Source organism: Oncorhynchus clarkii, chromosome 23 (assembly GCF_045791955.1).
Source record: "Oncorhynchus clarkii lewisi isolate Uvic-CL-2024 chromosome 23, UVic_Ocla_1.0, whole genome shotgun sequence".
NCBI classification, from domain to species: domain Eukaryota; kingdom Metazoa; phylum Chordata; class Actinopteri; order Salmoniformes; family Salmonidae; genus Oncorhynchus; species Oncorhynchus clarkii.
This window is the reverse complement of record NC_092169.1, coordinates 8903830-8920448: the sequence shown is the minus strand read 5'-3', so window position 1 is coordinate 8920448 and position 16619 is coordinate 8903830. Positions and strand designations below refer to the sequence as shown.

Genomic DNA, 16619 nt, shown 5'->3' with positions numbered 1-16619 from the left:
GCTTACGTGCAAGGGGTTTAGGCTTTCGCTTTTGGAGCTGCTCACCCCCACAAGAATTATTGGAGCACCCCAAAATGTTTGCTCCGCCCATCAGTGACTCAGCCTGCGCTGGGTGAGCGTGTTTTGGCGAGCACCCCGTCTCTTAGCGCTGTACATGAGCTTGCAACCCAATGCTTCGTTTCTGGCTTTTTTTTATTGAATTATACATTTTTGGGGCTGCATATTGAAGGCTGGCCAGCACTTCCACACATAGCTCAGCACAGTTTCTCTAGTTTCTAGTTTCATAAGCTGCCAATATCCCTTTCCAGGACATTCAGAGCTGCAAATACACAGTCAGTACAGATCTAGAATGACTGTGCAATGTGTGAAGATGTTGGCTTGGTACGAGTAGGCCCAGCCTGGGTAAAGGGATATTGCTGAAGTGGGTGTGGAGTGCAACTAACTGCTGGTTGTTTTTCAACCAGGGCCTCCTGGGTCGAGGGGAAAGAGAGGTCACAATGGGGATCCAGGTAGGTTTACTGTACTGTACCTGCCCTCCACTCTGCATTAGACTGTAGGCCTGTAATGGAACAGATGAAGAAACATCATAAACCTAATACATTCAATGGAATCAGTCATCTCCTGTTATATGGCAACTCTGACAATGACCTTATTTGAGAAAGCAATTCAATACGTGTGTGGGTGTTTTTTTTAAAGGAATTTAGTTGTTTTTTTAGGAATTGAGTTTAGTGGGGGGGGTTTTCCAAATTTAGTTTAGTGGGGGGTTTTTTGAATTAAGTTTAGTGTTTTGATTCTGTATATTGTGATGAAGTAAAACGTATCTGAAAGGTACACATTCATCGCCCATTCTGGTTGGAACCAGACATCTCCTTTGGGTTTGACCCACTCAGGTTTGACATTTGATTGTACTATAGTCTTTACTATAGGGTCGAGTCCAAAATAGCACCTTCCCAGTCATCAGAAGCTTAGGAAAAATGCTAGAAATTGCTAGAAAAACAGAAAAGGAAAAATAATGCAACCCTCAAAGGGAAGGTTTTGTCATCCCTGATTGCATCATCTGTTTTTCCTGGATGTTATTGCTCATGTCAGAATGATCACAGGTCTGTAGGAGTGGCCTGACAGTCTCCCTCTGTCCGTTTAGAGAGTAATTCCTTTCAGGGCTGTTTCTCTAATGTCTATGACAGCTTCTTGCAGTATAATAAGGATGTATTAAGAGTGACCTTCAGACTCTGTCCTCCTTCATTACAGTGGGGCTCCATGGGGTTCTAGGTGTCCTGAGCCCACAGGTTTTTTACTCCTCCTCACTGAGCAGACTACTTGTCCAGCTACAGACCATTTAACAGAGAAACCATCATGTGCTTGCTTCCATTCCCATTTTTCACGTTGTTTTTAATGCGAACAGTCTGGAAAACCCGTATGATCCATTTTTTCTCTCTCCAGTTCCACTGCTTGGCTTGATTGTTAATGGGAACTTTCCCCCCGGAACAAATTGTCCTGACAGCCGTTTTTTTTACTCACAGAGTCCTAAACTAGGACCAGACAAAATAAGCCATTGAGAAGCTAATTCCGGTGATTTGATGTGACGTTAAGGGAAGTGATTTGTCATCAGTCATCATTTTCCTCACTGTCCTGTGATTGATGGGATGCCATCTTGTGTGACCCTACCTTGTTTGACCCGGTCTTGATTTTGGCGGTAATTGATTCTGTCTGGCGACTGAGGTCTTTCTGATGATCCCTCTAAAAGGTCAGAGGAAGGCGTGGTCATAATGTAAGAAATATAGCTGCTCCTACGCTTTGACTACTGCTGGAGTATTGCCTCTGTGCCTGCCTTGTGTTTCTGATGAGAGTTTTAAAGTTTTATGTGACCCATCGGGGTTGTCCTTTAAAGAACTTCAACTCTCAGTTGTTCTACTTATAGAAAGCATTGATTCCATTAGTATTTCATCACTTCTGGTATTGTGATTTGTAATACCGCTCATGGAGTCCAACGTAGGAATAAAATAAAAGGCTAATTCGGGGAATCATTTTTGAAGAACCAGTTCCCAGGATTCAGTAAGCATGCTGAGAAGAGATACGCCATTGAAAGTGCTTCTTGTTCCAGGAGAAGACTTCATCTGGTTCCTGGAAGACTGCCTGTAATGTCACGTCGGTGTGGATGTCTCTCCACAATGGAAAAAGTAAATGCAATAAGTAGTGCATTCATCTCAGCTGGGTGTGGAGGAAGCTTTTGAGGAGCGACACCGGTTTGGCGTTGGGCTCAGTCTCATGCTACAGGCGGTGTAGTGTCATCTGGCATCTCCCTGGTCCAAGTTTCCCTCTCTCCCTCCCTGTTCTCATCAATCCAGAAATTGCTAGGCAGACTATTTCCGACACTACCAGGGAGGGGACATGTCTCAAGGCCAGGAAGGATTGTCTCATTGGAGGGCTGAGGGAGAGTCCGGCTCACAAAATGAGTACTTTTATGCACCAAATTTCTTGATGTGACGCACAAAAAATATGACCTGCCAATATGCTCAGCGTATCAACAAGTTGTCTCAAGAGTGCTGATCTAGGATCAGTTTGACCTCTTAGGTCATAATAAACTAGATTTTTACAGACTGATCCTAGATCAGCACTCCCACTCCGAGATGCTTTGCGAATACGGGCCCAGTAGTCCCTTCTGTGTCTCTGAAGGTGGTTAGGGACAAAGACAAAGAGCATGAGTGAGGCAGAAGCTGTCCCGCTGGGCACAGACGTCAATTCAACGGCTATTCCACCTTGGTTCAGTGTAATTTCATTGAAATGGTGTGGAAACAATGTTGTTTCAACCAGTGTGTGCCCGGGTGGGGTGGGTCATGATGGTTTGGAAGAACTCCCCTTATCACTGGACTAATAAAGTCTTCTATACTTTCACAGAGCCGATTTGTGCTTTGTCGATGGAAGTGGTGAAAAACCTCTTCTCCTAACTAAACTGAGATGTTTTGAGTCATGATTTTTACTGTTCTATAACTCAAATGCGGGAAGGTTGTCGAGGTGATTCATTGTACCGGTACAGAACAAATCCAAAGCAGACCACCACCGTAAACTGAACTGAAGAACACTTGAAAAACTTTCCATCTCACATTGTCCTAACTGAATTTCTGTCATGACCTGATCAATGTTTTTCTATACTGAATGACTAATTGAATATTTCTCTCTCTCTCTTTTGCAGGACCTCCTGTAAGTAGAGCTGATACCTTGTGTGACCATGCAGAGAGTGGTAAAGTGACTGTGTTTTTGTGTTTGGGAGTGTTTTTTTTTTGTGTGCAATGGGTATATGTAAGTCCTTAAAGGTACAGTGATCTCTCTGTTTGATAGCACCTAATCTTGCCTAAATGCACCCTTTTGGTGCTGCTGTGTGGTGTATTTGCAGAGACCTTGTAAAGAGTGGCACCATGATGGTTTTTGAAGGCATATCATTGAGCATATCAAGGCAATTCGTTAAACGTGGTCATTATAGTCGCTGTTACTTGCGTTGTTTGCGGGGGTGGGAAAACTGTGGATATTCGTCAGTGAGTCAGTTACCCTTATTCAAATGTACATTTTAAGTGAGTCTCCATTTAGTGCTACAGCACATTAATTACAGCTGCCATCAGCTGCTAAGCATTTTAGTGGTTCAGCTCAGGGAAATATCAAGTGGTCTTGACATTATGAATAGTACATTTACACAGGGGTGTGAATGTTATTATGCCTTCAACTTAAAGTCACTCCTTGGAAAATATGAATCATAGGACCACTGAGGAGTGTTTAAAGGTACTCGCAAAGTCAGGAGACCAGGCGTGTTTCCCACTCAATCGTGTCTCTATTTGACAAGTAAGAAGTTTCGGATGTCTGAGAGCACGTCTTCCCTGTCTCCCTTGTATCCTGCCAATACTCAGGGACCCTTAGCCATGTCAGCTTTAGCCTAGCGTCTCTCGGCTTACCTGCTGGTCTTAGCCCAGGTCCTGTGGGAGGGCAGGATGTATGGAACATCTTGGGCATGGGTCTAAAATTGGGCGTAGCTGCGAGAGCTGCATCCTGGTGCTGAGAGGGGGAGGAAGGTCGATGCCCAGCTTTGGGCCATAGCAGTGATTGATTGGTCAGCAGCAACCAAGCAGGGATGGATAGCCAGACCAGGGCCAGGGATAGCCAGAGACAGAAAGGCAGGCCTGGGAGGAGTGGGCTCTGTGGGTTTCCCGGAAAAACACTCACACCTGGGCGGCTGCTTTGCACACTTGATGAAAAGTTAATGGCTGATTTCCAGTCAAGTCAAAAGTAATGACTTAATTATGAAATTGTTAGCTATTACACGAGGATGAAGTTGATAGCTATTTCTTCTGATAAAAATAGATGCGCGTTTCACAGGGTAGGTATTCCTGTCACTTCTGCTTTCATTAAGTCAACAAAGGAAGGAAACTTTTCAAATGATCTAGTGGAGGTTTGAGTTGTGGTTGGAATCCTTTTGGAAGATAAGTGCCATTATGTACTGTGGTATAAAACCTCTCCGCTTGAAATGCATTAGCTATTCATACTAGAAGCACTCAGCTATACAGTAGAGACACAATAGCGCTACCACACAGGTCTCCATGAACCTGCAAGTGAACTTTCATATAAGGAATAGCACTGGAAGTAATTGATCAAATGACGTTTTAAATCACTGCTTATATATGAAAAGGGTATTTTAAGACAGAAATAAATCACCAACACATTTTCTTCATCCAGGTCAAGGTTTAATTAAGAATCTCTCTCACTGTGACTAAATGCCAGTGTTTGTTTTCAGTAGTAAGAGGGAGCAATATGGCGCTTCCCCCTGTGTTTGACGAATCGCAACAGCTTTTCTTAACACGCTGGTCCAGACGATCTGTATAAATACTCTTAGCCTCTATTTACATTGGGATATTAAGCTAACGCAATTACCCCATGTGATTGCAACTGTAAAATGACATGAAATTGGTGCTTTCCTGTCCCCCCCCCCCAAACCGAGGGCTTTGGTCCTTTTAAAAATATAATGCTCCATCATTCATCATAGGTCACATCACAGGCGCTTGGCCTCGTGCATTTAACACACTCTAAAACAATCAGCGTTGATGGGAAACTCCTTCAGACTCAAATGAAACTGAACAGCATGAGAGCTCTCCATCGCTCCACCGTTCTTAAACTCAGATTCAGCGCTGCTCAACACACGCAGTTGACTATAAGTGTACATTTGTCTGAGAAGGACATATTGTTGAAAATGAATTGCTAACAGACCTGTTTTCCAGAAACTAATTTGGTCTCCCCTCTTTGTGGCCTTTTTTGTCTGCCTTTTGGTTAAATTACAATCAGCTCAGATCTACAGTAAAACAAACCACTCTCCCACACCTCCACCCTTACTACCAAAGGTACAGGGGGGCCCCAGGGGCCACGGAAACCCCAAGGGGGGGACCTCTCATTCGTCTACCAGCACTCGGCACAAATGGGAGCCACATGTGCCTGGCGTAATTCCAATGAGGGGTTCCTTTCGGAGTTAGGGCCCCTGACCCCTGCAAACAGCCCCCAGAGGCCCTGTAGCAGCCAGGCAAGCAGTCAGGCACCCATGTGCAGTATGTTCTCACTCAGCACCTGGCCTTGCACCTCACCTCAGCACTGCCCCAGACCTCCAGGGCCATGCAAGGTGCTCCACAGAAGCGCGGATCATTATGCTTCCTAACAGCAGCAGCTTGATTCACTCCCCTGAGCTTGAACATCTATAAAATCTAGCTTCACTTAAGTAGATCAAATAGAATTATGATATGAGATGGGGGAGTGTGTTAACATCTCTTCCCTTTAGGATTGTTGATGGGCTGTTGATGCCAGATTCATGACTTCCCGGCCAATAGTCGCCCACGCGCTCAGTATAGGGAGAGGACACAACCATTACTCTTGTTGGCTTTTCAGGGGAGATTAGAGTCAGAATGTCAGTCTGTAAGCCATATAACTCCTCCATAGACATAACATACTCCTCTGTGGACAAACAATGGCCAGTGACTTTGGGAAATGTCAAGGGTTCCTCTTCCCGTTTAACCAGTCGTTACCACGGTGTCCTTTACTGATACAGCACGGATAAAAGAGACGTTGATTTCTGTTCCCTGAGCTCACCGAAAACAAAACACTCAGTGTTGGAGGAAAGGTTCCTTTCTCCTTGAACATGGCAATATTGAACACTGTATCGGACATCCTCATGGCTTTGTTGGTTTGTGAAAGGCGCTTAGTTAGCCACCAGCTGCATAAAGAGCTTCACGTAGATGAATCCATGGCATGCCTTCTCACAAGACCTATCTTTGCATGTATTTACAGATTGATTGAAACAAATGGATGTCATTGGATGTTCTTTAATGTGGATGAGAATCTACCGTATACTGCAGATAATTCATAACTTAAACAGCTGTGGTATATGATTGATCCTCGACTTAAAGAAGCATGCTATCGTCTCTTTCATGTCAATGAGGTCTATCAGACCAAATGAAATGATGCCATGTTTTATTTGTTTTTTCTTTTGTTGTGGAATGCGGCCTTGGTTTTCTTTTGTGTCTGCCTGTTATAGCTGAACCTGACAGAATACAATGAGCACAGAAAACAACTTTTTGACATACAGTATTGGATACAATCCAAATACTCTGCAATGAGACAGTTCAATAATGACATAATACTGTCGATAACGCTCCAAAAGCCATTTTATTCTGGCCTGGCTCAGTGTGATGTGAACTCTCTTTGTAATAATGTCACGTTCACTTTTTATGTTGTACCCATTTCTCTCACCCCTTTTCAGGGTCCGCCCGGACGATCAGGCTTTCCGGTAACTGTCTTTTAACTTCTGTCGGTCTGTGTGTTTTGAGATCTCTCTGATCTCTCTACTGAGAAGTTGTTTTTGTCCCACAAAAAAAATGTTCCTAATCAACGAATGATCATTGGGGAAAAAAATGCATAGTTGGACAATCAACCAATGAGTGAAAATGTGATTATGACAGCTTCTCAGCTAAGATACCTCAGAGATATCTCCTTAACAGAGAGACTGAGTGCATTATCTGCATACTTTATACATTCCTCTTGTGTGATTGTAATGCCTTTCTAGACAAACGGTGCAGCCATTCAATAAGATGTACAGCAGTCTTTACTAATACATTAAGATTGGACATATCATTTGCATTGAAAAGGTCATGCCCCTTTTCATGAAAGAGTCCATTAGGAACCCAATTTTATAAGAATGAGAGACCTCCACCTAGCATCCCAGACACAAATGCAGTGGTTTTGTTATCACCTCAGGCCCTCTTTTGCCTAGCTCTTTGCTTTACTGTGTCTCTGTCAGCTTCCTGGTTACCCAGCTCTAACATGACTAACTCCCAACCAGTCAAATCCACATGGTCTCCATCATAGCATGGCAACAGGAGGCCGTCTTAGAGCTGACCTTTGACCCCAGCTGCCAGTTCTAACCTGTGAACCCCCCTCAGTCCTGTCAGGCTCACTGGTGAAACAGGCCCATAAAACAGTTTGAAGCGGAAGAGAAGGCTCACAGGGTGAGCTTTTTCAAGGGAGATTAGCTGACAGGTTTTTGTCAAAGTACGGACATGATAAGTTCCAGGATTTTTGATTGATGACACTGTCAAAGAACTGGACATTTTATCACAAGTGCTCTCCTCTCTTCTTGGAAAGGATGTGGTTTTGGAGGGGGAACCTGTCTGCATATAAATCAGTAATGCCTCCCCTTTTTCCATAGAGTGTGGTATATCAGATGTGAGTTTTGAACAAAAGAGCAAAACCACCTCGCGTGATGTTGGAACTCTATACAGTCCTGTCACGCTAACACTTCACTATTGTCTACTCTCTACTTCAAGCCTGCTATATATTAATTTCACAATTTCTCCATGCAGCTTCCACTAACTCATTCCCATTGATTCATTATTCTACAATGACAACCGTCACGTAATTATCACATTACGCCACAAACTCTTAAGATGAGTGTTGACTATCATAATACTTTTAAGCCCTATACATCCTCCTTCAGTCATGCCTCATCTAAAGTAATCCGCTGGTCTGAGTGTGTGTATACTGAAGCAGCAGCCGTGCAAGCGGTGGTGAGTGGAGCCGGTCCGTGGAGTGAGAGTGTGCTGGGCTTGAGCCTATAGTCCAGCTGAGTCTCATTACTCCTGTTAATACACTTGTAAATCCTCCTGCAGGGGTGTGTGTGTGTGTGTGTCCGTGCGTAAGTGCACGGACATGCATCCATGCATGTTTGTTAAGTGGGGGGAGGGGGGGGGGGATCAGCAGTGTGGTCAGGGACCAGTGAATTTAAGACTGCCGCAGTCCCAGCAACTCTAAATCCCAGGCTGAGAGTGACAGGTGGGAGGGGGTCAGAGGGGACAGGGGGTGGGTAGGGGGGGGTGGAAGTGGTCGCCTAAACTCTTGTCTTTTTTTAGGGCAACGGACTTCAACAATAGAAGGAAAACACAGTGGGGAATAGAGTGGGGAGTGATCCGATTTCTGTCTGAGATCTCTCGGAATGCTGCCTAGTACAATAACAGACTTGGCTCTGCGCGGGATAAAGTTTAGAGAGCCAGCTGTTCATGTGATGCTCGGGAATCAACAGTTTGAGCGAAAGCTGCATTAAGTGACCTAGGAAATGACTCGTTCCGCTCCTTATAAAGGCATAATTATGAATATAGGGAAATGTTGAGCAGGTATGATATTGCAAGGCCTTGTCTTGAATCAGAACCTTGGAGAGGGCATATAGAGCTCTGCCTTACGCCATGAAATCTCGAGAGACCTGATAATGATGTTCCAGCATGGGGGTCATTGTTTTTAATCACAGCGAGATTTGAAATAGCTGCCGTTCTACATAGCTGTAGCGGTTTGTTTTATTAACAATCTTTTCTTTTTTTTTGTTATGGGGCAACTATTTCTCTTTATTTTCGTAAAAATAGCCATCACCTGTGGGACTCGCTAAAAGATAGTTAGCTTTATATTGATGACCACCCATGTTGGGTTAGTACTTAGGTCCATACTATATTGAGGGGGGGGTGGGGGGGGTGGAGAGAGAGTGGAAGTCCAACCCAGGCCTCTCCACCCAACATCCCTCACAGATTCAGGTATCCAGCACATGTTGTTTTCGCTGTGCGTTGTAACGACTTATGGGGGCCTGGCCCCAAGCTGGTCAGCTGGCAAACCTCATCTCTGACAAGCATCTGATGTTTAAGTGATTAAGGGAAAGTATACACAGTATATTTAGTGAGTTCTGACATAATGTTTCCCTTTTCTGAACCATTTCTTTCAAATCCTCTCTGATGAGGCTTGTCTTCTGACCACCGTTGGTTCACTGCTTCACTGTCTTAGTCCAATGTCTGGCATACAGTAGCTAACCATGAGGAAACCTACAGGTTTGAGCATGCCTGAATCAAAATAGCTCAACCTACCAGCATGTTTGTGAATAGTTCCAAAGCTGTACAGTGGCTTAACTTTACCACAGTTGATCTCTAAGGCCTGACTGTCTGCCATCAATTTAAACGCACACATGGTCTGTGTTTTCTGAGAAGAGTATAATAGGACATTTTGATGGCATGATAGGATGAAAGCTATAGCTCACGATTGGCAAAGTTAACCTGCAGGCTGTGATTGTCGTAGTTCTAGAAGATATCATCCTTGTTTACCTCTTTCCTCTTGACTTTGCGTTGCTTATTAGGGTGACAAAGGAACAATGGGAATTCCTGGAAGAATGGTGAGTGACATGAAAATGTGCAACCGAGTAATGTGTAGAAACAGACCAAGGGACATTGACCAAATAGAGGTCACTTGAGTAATGTCTTTAAACTTTTCAAGGAAAGACTGAAGAGAAAGGGCACCAAAGGTCAGGCTATAACCAGATAAAGGTTCTTCTGAAATGTTCTGATATTTCTGACATTCTTTATTAATCAATATGTTGTTTTGTATATGCATGTGTAATTATTATAAGGTTTAAAAATGCCCATTGCAGATTGCATCCTTTGGTGCCCGTTCATCAATTATTAAAACTGATGTATCGCAGAGTATCAAGATATATGAGGATTGGGTTGGGTATATTTTGACATAGCTAAAGATGTGTAGTTGTACTGTAACTTGACATGTTTGCATAATGCAGAGAATTCAACTTCACAAACAAGGCTCTTTTGTGCGGTCATGGCATTCATAACCGCTCGTATCACCTAATATTTGCACTTATAGTGTGTGGACATGGCCTGCATTTAAAAGCGTCACGTCATGCTTATGACTGCTTCGAAAGTCATTTAACAAACATTGTATCATGTTAATGGAGCTGATCTTGTTAGCTGCGTACAAACATGCCAAATCACTGAAATGTCATACTCAAATATCTCAAAAGTCACAGATCAGAAAATGCTCTATTGTTGTGTAATGCATCATCCAACATTCCATTACTCCCCCTCCCCTCCCCACACTCTCTCAAACTTGTAGCTTTCAATTATTTCAGTCATTTATTAGAACATAATGATGTTGCTATAAAAGCCAATAATTTTCGTATCAATTTTTTTTTGTATTAGAAACACGGTTTCCCCATATTTCGTATCTGTTACGTTTTTTTGGCTTGATACATATTCACATGTTTTTATTATTCCGCGTGTAAACTATATTTTGAGGTTTTTGGAATGTGGAATTGCCAAGAGACATTCACACACAGGAAAACAGTTTGCACTGACAAGTGAAGGCTCATTTCAAGGCAATCTTAAACCGCGACATATCGATAACGGTACCTCGACTCTCTCTGTTTTGCTGAGTCGTCGTACCGGAGGTGGATTTTCACAAATACGCCTCCTGTTTGTGGCCTGAAAATTCTGGCTTTAAAAACACTCCCTCTCCAACGTGGGTCTTTCTGCAGCATCGCTCCAGCTGTGAAGCCCATGCAGAGCACTTAATATTTCACACAGTGTAGAGGAGTTAAGCTACTATGTGGTCCTCAAGTACCTCCTCAAAGGAAGTCCTATTTTTCTGTCTTATCCCACGCTCCCAGCTCACTGCCTCTCCCTTTCCTTCAGTCACTACTACTTCTGTGAGAAAAGTACGTCTCGACACCAGACAGCTCCCCGTGGCCCTAGACTTCAGCCCAGCCAAGCCCAGCCTCCTCTCCTCTCCTCTCCCCACCCCTCCCTTCCCCTCCCCGCCCCTCCCCTTGACCACTTCTGAGGCTGATGCATGCCCCGTGTCTCTCTGTGCCTGTCTAACCCCGGTTCCTCTCCCTCTCTGTCTCTCTCCTCCTTCACACTTTGCATGCGACTGTGTCTGCTGTGACTGACCAGGGGATAAAAGGATACGCAGGGGAGAAGGTAAGTGTATAGGGACGTCAGTAGGAACAGCCAACCTCCAAAGCCTGCAGGAGAGAAGGCAGGGAGAGAGGCTTCAACAGGCTTAGTGGTGATGGTGGTGGTTAGAAGCACACACTTGTTCACTGTACAGTAGTGTATGGAGGTAATAGTTGATTTATTTCAAGGGCCCTGGGTGTTAGGGTCACATTCTGAAAACCATTTCCCACCCTGGTTGGATTACCTGTGTTTTTTCACTCAATGAAACAGAGTAGCAAATAATTGTCACATAAGAGTCTCAGAGTTCTAATTTAAAGAGCAATTGCCCCTGAAAGGCCATTTTCAAAATGAGAAGTAGTTTGTCTGGCATCGATATGAGTCAGAAACATTTTATTCTAGTGTCAAAATTGTGTGTAAAAAGCATAATTCTGGTCATAAAGTAATTATCGTCCCAAACAGAGATTTGCGAGGTGAAAAGAAGGTTATGGAACAGTTTTCCTTGGGTTGGGTTTATTTAAATCTTGCCTAGATGAGCCCAGCTAGATGCGCCCATAATGCCCATGGTCAATTTGGTTTCACATTCTATAAATAACCCTACTGGGCTAGTTAGGGACTATCAGTAAAATACACAATGTACATGAGAAAATATTTTTAAATGTCAATAGCTCCTAATTTCAACGACTTGAAAACCATATACAAATATTGAAAGCATTTAATGAGCAGTGGCGATTTAGCAAAATCGTGGGATGCATGTCAGCAAAGCCACTACACAACACTAAACAATACATTAATTGCACTGTAACGGTGACAAACGGTGCCCACAAACTGTTAGAGCCTACATAAAGCTGTCCCAACAGCAGAGCTTTCTTTTCAGCACCATGGAGTGAATCCTTACCACCGCTACACCTAGCTATCAGCGGAGCCTTGTCTGGCAGCGAAACAGTTCATTCAGCCTCATTTACTGCCTTTTAAAAAACATAGCTGATATGGCTGACTTGCTTAAACAGATGTGGTTTCTGCTGATAAGTGAGATGTACAAATTATGGCATAAGGCACTGAGGAGCAGGTAAGAGGCAATCCTTAATTTTTATTTTATTTTTTATAATATTCAATGATTCTATTTCTCTAAAACAAGCTATAGGCTACATGTGCACCTCCAAGTCAGAACAGTAGTCTAAGTTATGAGGGGGAAAGGGACCAAAATATTAGGGTGAGGCACATGGGCTACTAACAGCTTACTACACAACATACACTTAGTATTACTTTCTTAGCTACAGTATACATTTTTGGATTCACCTTGTTGGGCTGTGCTCACTTGAACAGGAAGATTGCATGGTGGTCATCAAACTTTGTCATCAAAGTCTGGCATTTTATAGATTTATGTTGCTTTCAAGACAACTGGGAACTCAGGGAAAAAAACAAGGTTGAATCATTACGTCAGCGATCTTCAGGTCGGAGCTCTAGAAAAAGGGCAGAATTCCCGACTTGTAATTCCGAGTTGGATGACTGTTCAAAAGTTATTTTCCCAGTTGGAGCTCGTTTTATTGAGAGTTCCTAGTTGTCTTGAACTCACGGAAGTCTGACATTTCCCAGTTCCGAGTTTCCAGTTGTTTTGAACGCGGCAGAAGTCATGCCGGATTGACAGCATGGCCAATGTATTCAACCTTTTCTGGCCCATGGTTATGAATGCTTATCCTTTTAAGCTTGGAAAGAGACCCTTAAACCCAGACTTGGACCACACACCCACTCCACTGAATAGCAGGCTAGCGATTGCTTTGCAACACTTGTAGTTAGCCACTGATTCCTTCTATACCACTCATTGTTGAATTTGCAATTTCCAACTTGTTGTGTAATGTTTATGTCCAATGGCCGATGAGCACTGATACGTTTTATCTATAATTTCTCTTCATATGACAAGGATTGAAAGGATTTGCCAGTAGATTGTCGAGTTGATTCATGACGATGACTGCTTGTCTAGCTTTCTAGCTAAGATTTTGAAAGTATGATGTTGTTGTCAGTCCAATCAAAGCTACGGTAGATATAAGGTGATTTGACGTCATTATATCTGTGGCCAATGACCTTGAGCCATCTTGGATGGGCACTTCTAATGTAACTATGGCAGCACACAAGGGGTTTGGATATTCTAGCTCCCCCTGTCGATTTTGCGGTGATGTAGTGTCCCCATGAGTGACAGAACACTGAGCCAATCACGGCGCAACTAGAGAACATTACCAAACCCTACGCTTTGTATTTTCCGCTGGCTGTCCCACCTCCACAGAAAGCACTGAACTAGGCTGAAACACCTGCTTTTTAGAGCTGCCTTACTCAAGAAAACAAAAAAGAGACCATGTTTGTACAGGGCTTTATTAACAAAAATGTTTTATTTATTTTTTACACTGTTTCAAACTGATATGTGACACATATTAATGCCAAAATAACATGCAAAAAAAGACACAAAATATATATAATATCCCACTATGTCCATGGCGATGCGTTCAAAGGGCACCCCGATGATCGGTTGGGGGACCAGCGGATTTCGGAAGTGTTCTTTTGGGGGCAGTGATTTGACTCTCTTGGCAGCTGCGACAATATTCTTCCACGCCCCTCCTCATCCCAGGCCAGTGGAACCGGGCGGTGGTCTGTTCCCGGGTCTTCACCATTCCCAGTTACGCCCCCAACAGATGGGTGTGGGCCAGTTGAAGAACAGTTCCCACGTACTGTTTGGGCAGCAACAGTACCTCTCAAAGTTCCCCCTGTTGGCGTGACACCTGATACTAAAGGTTATTCTTGATTTGGAAATGGGTGTATTGCCAGTCACTCACCCCTGGAAGTAGCTGGCCATCGACGTCTATCACTTGGGCTGCGGCAGTTTTCAAGTTTGGATCCTCCCACTGGGCAGTCCCGAACTGTCCCCTCAGTTGGCCCATGGCGGGTGTCCCGGCTGGTCTCTCGAAATCGATGAGGGGGAGGATGGACTACTCCTCCATTTGTTCACCAGAAGTGTCAGGTTCCGACACCCCCTGGGACTCCAGACCCGTAGATACAGGTTTCTCAACCACTTGCTTCCGGGCCGCGCAGGCGATGGGTCGTCCTCGCTCTCGTCTCCCGCCAGCTCATACCATTTTTCCTCAGCTCGTGCCTCGTGCCTCTCGTGCCTCCGCGGACAATCTCGTCCCACGAGATGGGGTACCACCATCATCTGGCAGCTCCCTTGTGGTGTCACGATGTTGGCCTGTACGGTCAGATACCACTTGGTATCTCCGTGGATACAGGAAATGGACATCTGCCCACCACGTTCGGTCCCCTGGGCCAGCAGGCTCGTGGGTATGAGCGTAATCACACTCCCAGAGTCCAATAGTGCTTTGGTGTCGTGTCTGGTGACTTCCACCGGGACACCTCCATCGTGTACGTGGGTAATCAAGGGACTGATTGCTCACCAGCTGGACTAGTCCCATAAAGGCACCAGAAGGGCAGCAGATGGAGGTAGGGACTGGGGAAGAGAGGTTATCCCATATAGTCACGCTCAGTACCAGAGATAATGGAGGGACCTCGGTTTCGTTCCCTACAGGATACAGCAAGACCCCGGAGCCCAGAAGACGGTATCCGGGAGGAGATCTCCTGGAGGAGACCTATTCTTTTCTCTATGTTTATTATTTAAATAAACACCCTTGAAACCGAGCTAATAGAATTCTGTCCGTGTCTGATCTGTGTAAACGTCTTAACCAAAACCCCTGGTCTGTCACAATATATAGATTTGTTTTAATTGAACAGGTGCCCCACCTGCCCTGAATGACAGGTCGTCACTGTTAATGAGACAACTAAAAGATGTACAACATGCAAATATTGTTCCATTTACATTGTCTAATTTATTGATGGTCCCTAACTAGCCCCAGAGATAGGCTATCCAGTGTCAAACCAACTTTGCCATGGTCGCACACCAGCCCAGCTGAAGCTAATTGGCGAAAGAAGTTGGCTAACACTATCCTAAGTGACTTCAAGACACAAGACCTGCTTGGACTTTTTCAAGTTATCTACAAGTGGAGTGACTATAACTGTGTATTTTTTTTTGGCAGAGTGAATTTACAAACGCTTGCCATGTGCGAACACACACTCAAGACACCCACATTAAACCCCCACTATTTTCTGGTTGCTAAAATTCTAATAGTTTGCCTCATTTCAGTTTATGTGACAAAACAAGCAAGTATAGTGTAGAGAATCATTGTACCATCGAAACCGCTGTGAAATATATTTTCCATAACCCAAAATACTGTATTTTCAGCTGTTTAAAGCTGGTGTACTAAACTGAAGGTAAAAGACGCAAAAATTAAAGAATGGGAAGCATAGAAATAGAGCATATAGAACAGGTCTATTGCTTCTTAGACTTGCTTTCAATGCGAATGACAGATCTATAACACACATTTCTATGTGAATTTGGTCGGGTTGCCCAAAAAGTTACATATTACAACTTTAAGGCTCCCTCTAGAAAGTTGAGAGACATTTATTGAGATCATGGTATACTCCAGATACACAGCAGATTCCACTAAGATGTAGGTTTCAGAACCCTACCTGAAATTATATACACTGATGACCAATCTGCATTGGTGGTGGTGCATTGCATCACCATGAAATCTTATTTCCAAATCGAAGTTCTCAATATGTGTTCATTCCCTCAGATGGCCTTTAGTAATCTGACCATGCAGACTTATCCAGTCCACTAAATGGCCACAGTTGCAAAAGCGATCAGATCTGCCCTCTCTTTTGTTCCAATCAAAGCCAGAGGCAACAGCTTTTTGGATTCACTTTCATCAAACCTGAGGTGATATGGGATGTGCAGAGCTGAATGTGCGGCTAGAGGAGAAACATGCGTTGCATTCTTCACTGTCATACTGTAGAGAGTAGCAAGCTAGCCAAACAACTTCAATATGGCTCAGCTAGTCTGCCTGCCGGTGGAGAACCTCAGGAGTTATGGGTGGACTTGTGAGGAAACAGAAATAGTAACCAAGACTGTAAATGTAGAACCAGACAACGGCATTGGCTTTGGGTGCTCCCAACAGATCTGGGTCCAAAACAATCCAATAGCTTAGCTCATATTTCTCTGCACCAATTGTTTTAGGAGTGTAATATTGTGGCCTGTATCCCCATGTGTGGTTAGCTCTGGCTGCCAGGAGAGAGGATGAAGAGGCTTGACTGCAAATCGTCATTAAATATGATAACATCCTCTCCAGAACAAAGACAGAGAGCCAACACAAGGGGAACCTTAAAACAAATGAGTTCTGCGGATTTCTGGGTGGGCCGTAATGTATGGGGCAAGTGACTGGCAGA

General features: G+C 44.0%; 1 protein-coding gene across 19 annotated transcripts in view; it reads left to right on the top strand.

Moving 5' to 3' along the window:
- LOC139381178 (collagen alpha-1(XIII) chain-like) overlaps positions 1-16619 on the top strand; it is a 117467-nt gene that overhangs the window by 55050 nt on the left and 45798 nt on the right. For 6 of the 19 annotated variants that reach the window (XM_071124586.1, XM_071124589.1, XM_071124590.1 and 3 more), the window contains exons 3-5: positions 6785-6811; positions 9689-9724; positions 11295-11321. In XM_071124586.1, coding sequence (XP_070980687.1) covers positions 9704-9724; positions 11295-11321 — 48 coding nt within the window. In that variant the 5' untranslated portion in view covers positions 6785-6811; positions 9689-9703. Of the gene's footprint in view, positions 1-6562; positions 6812-9572; positions 9725-11294; positions 11322-16619 lie in introns of those variants that run through there. The other 13 variants (XM_071124576.1, XM_071124573.1, XM_071124574.1 and 10 more) reach the window with 9 other exon arrangements.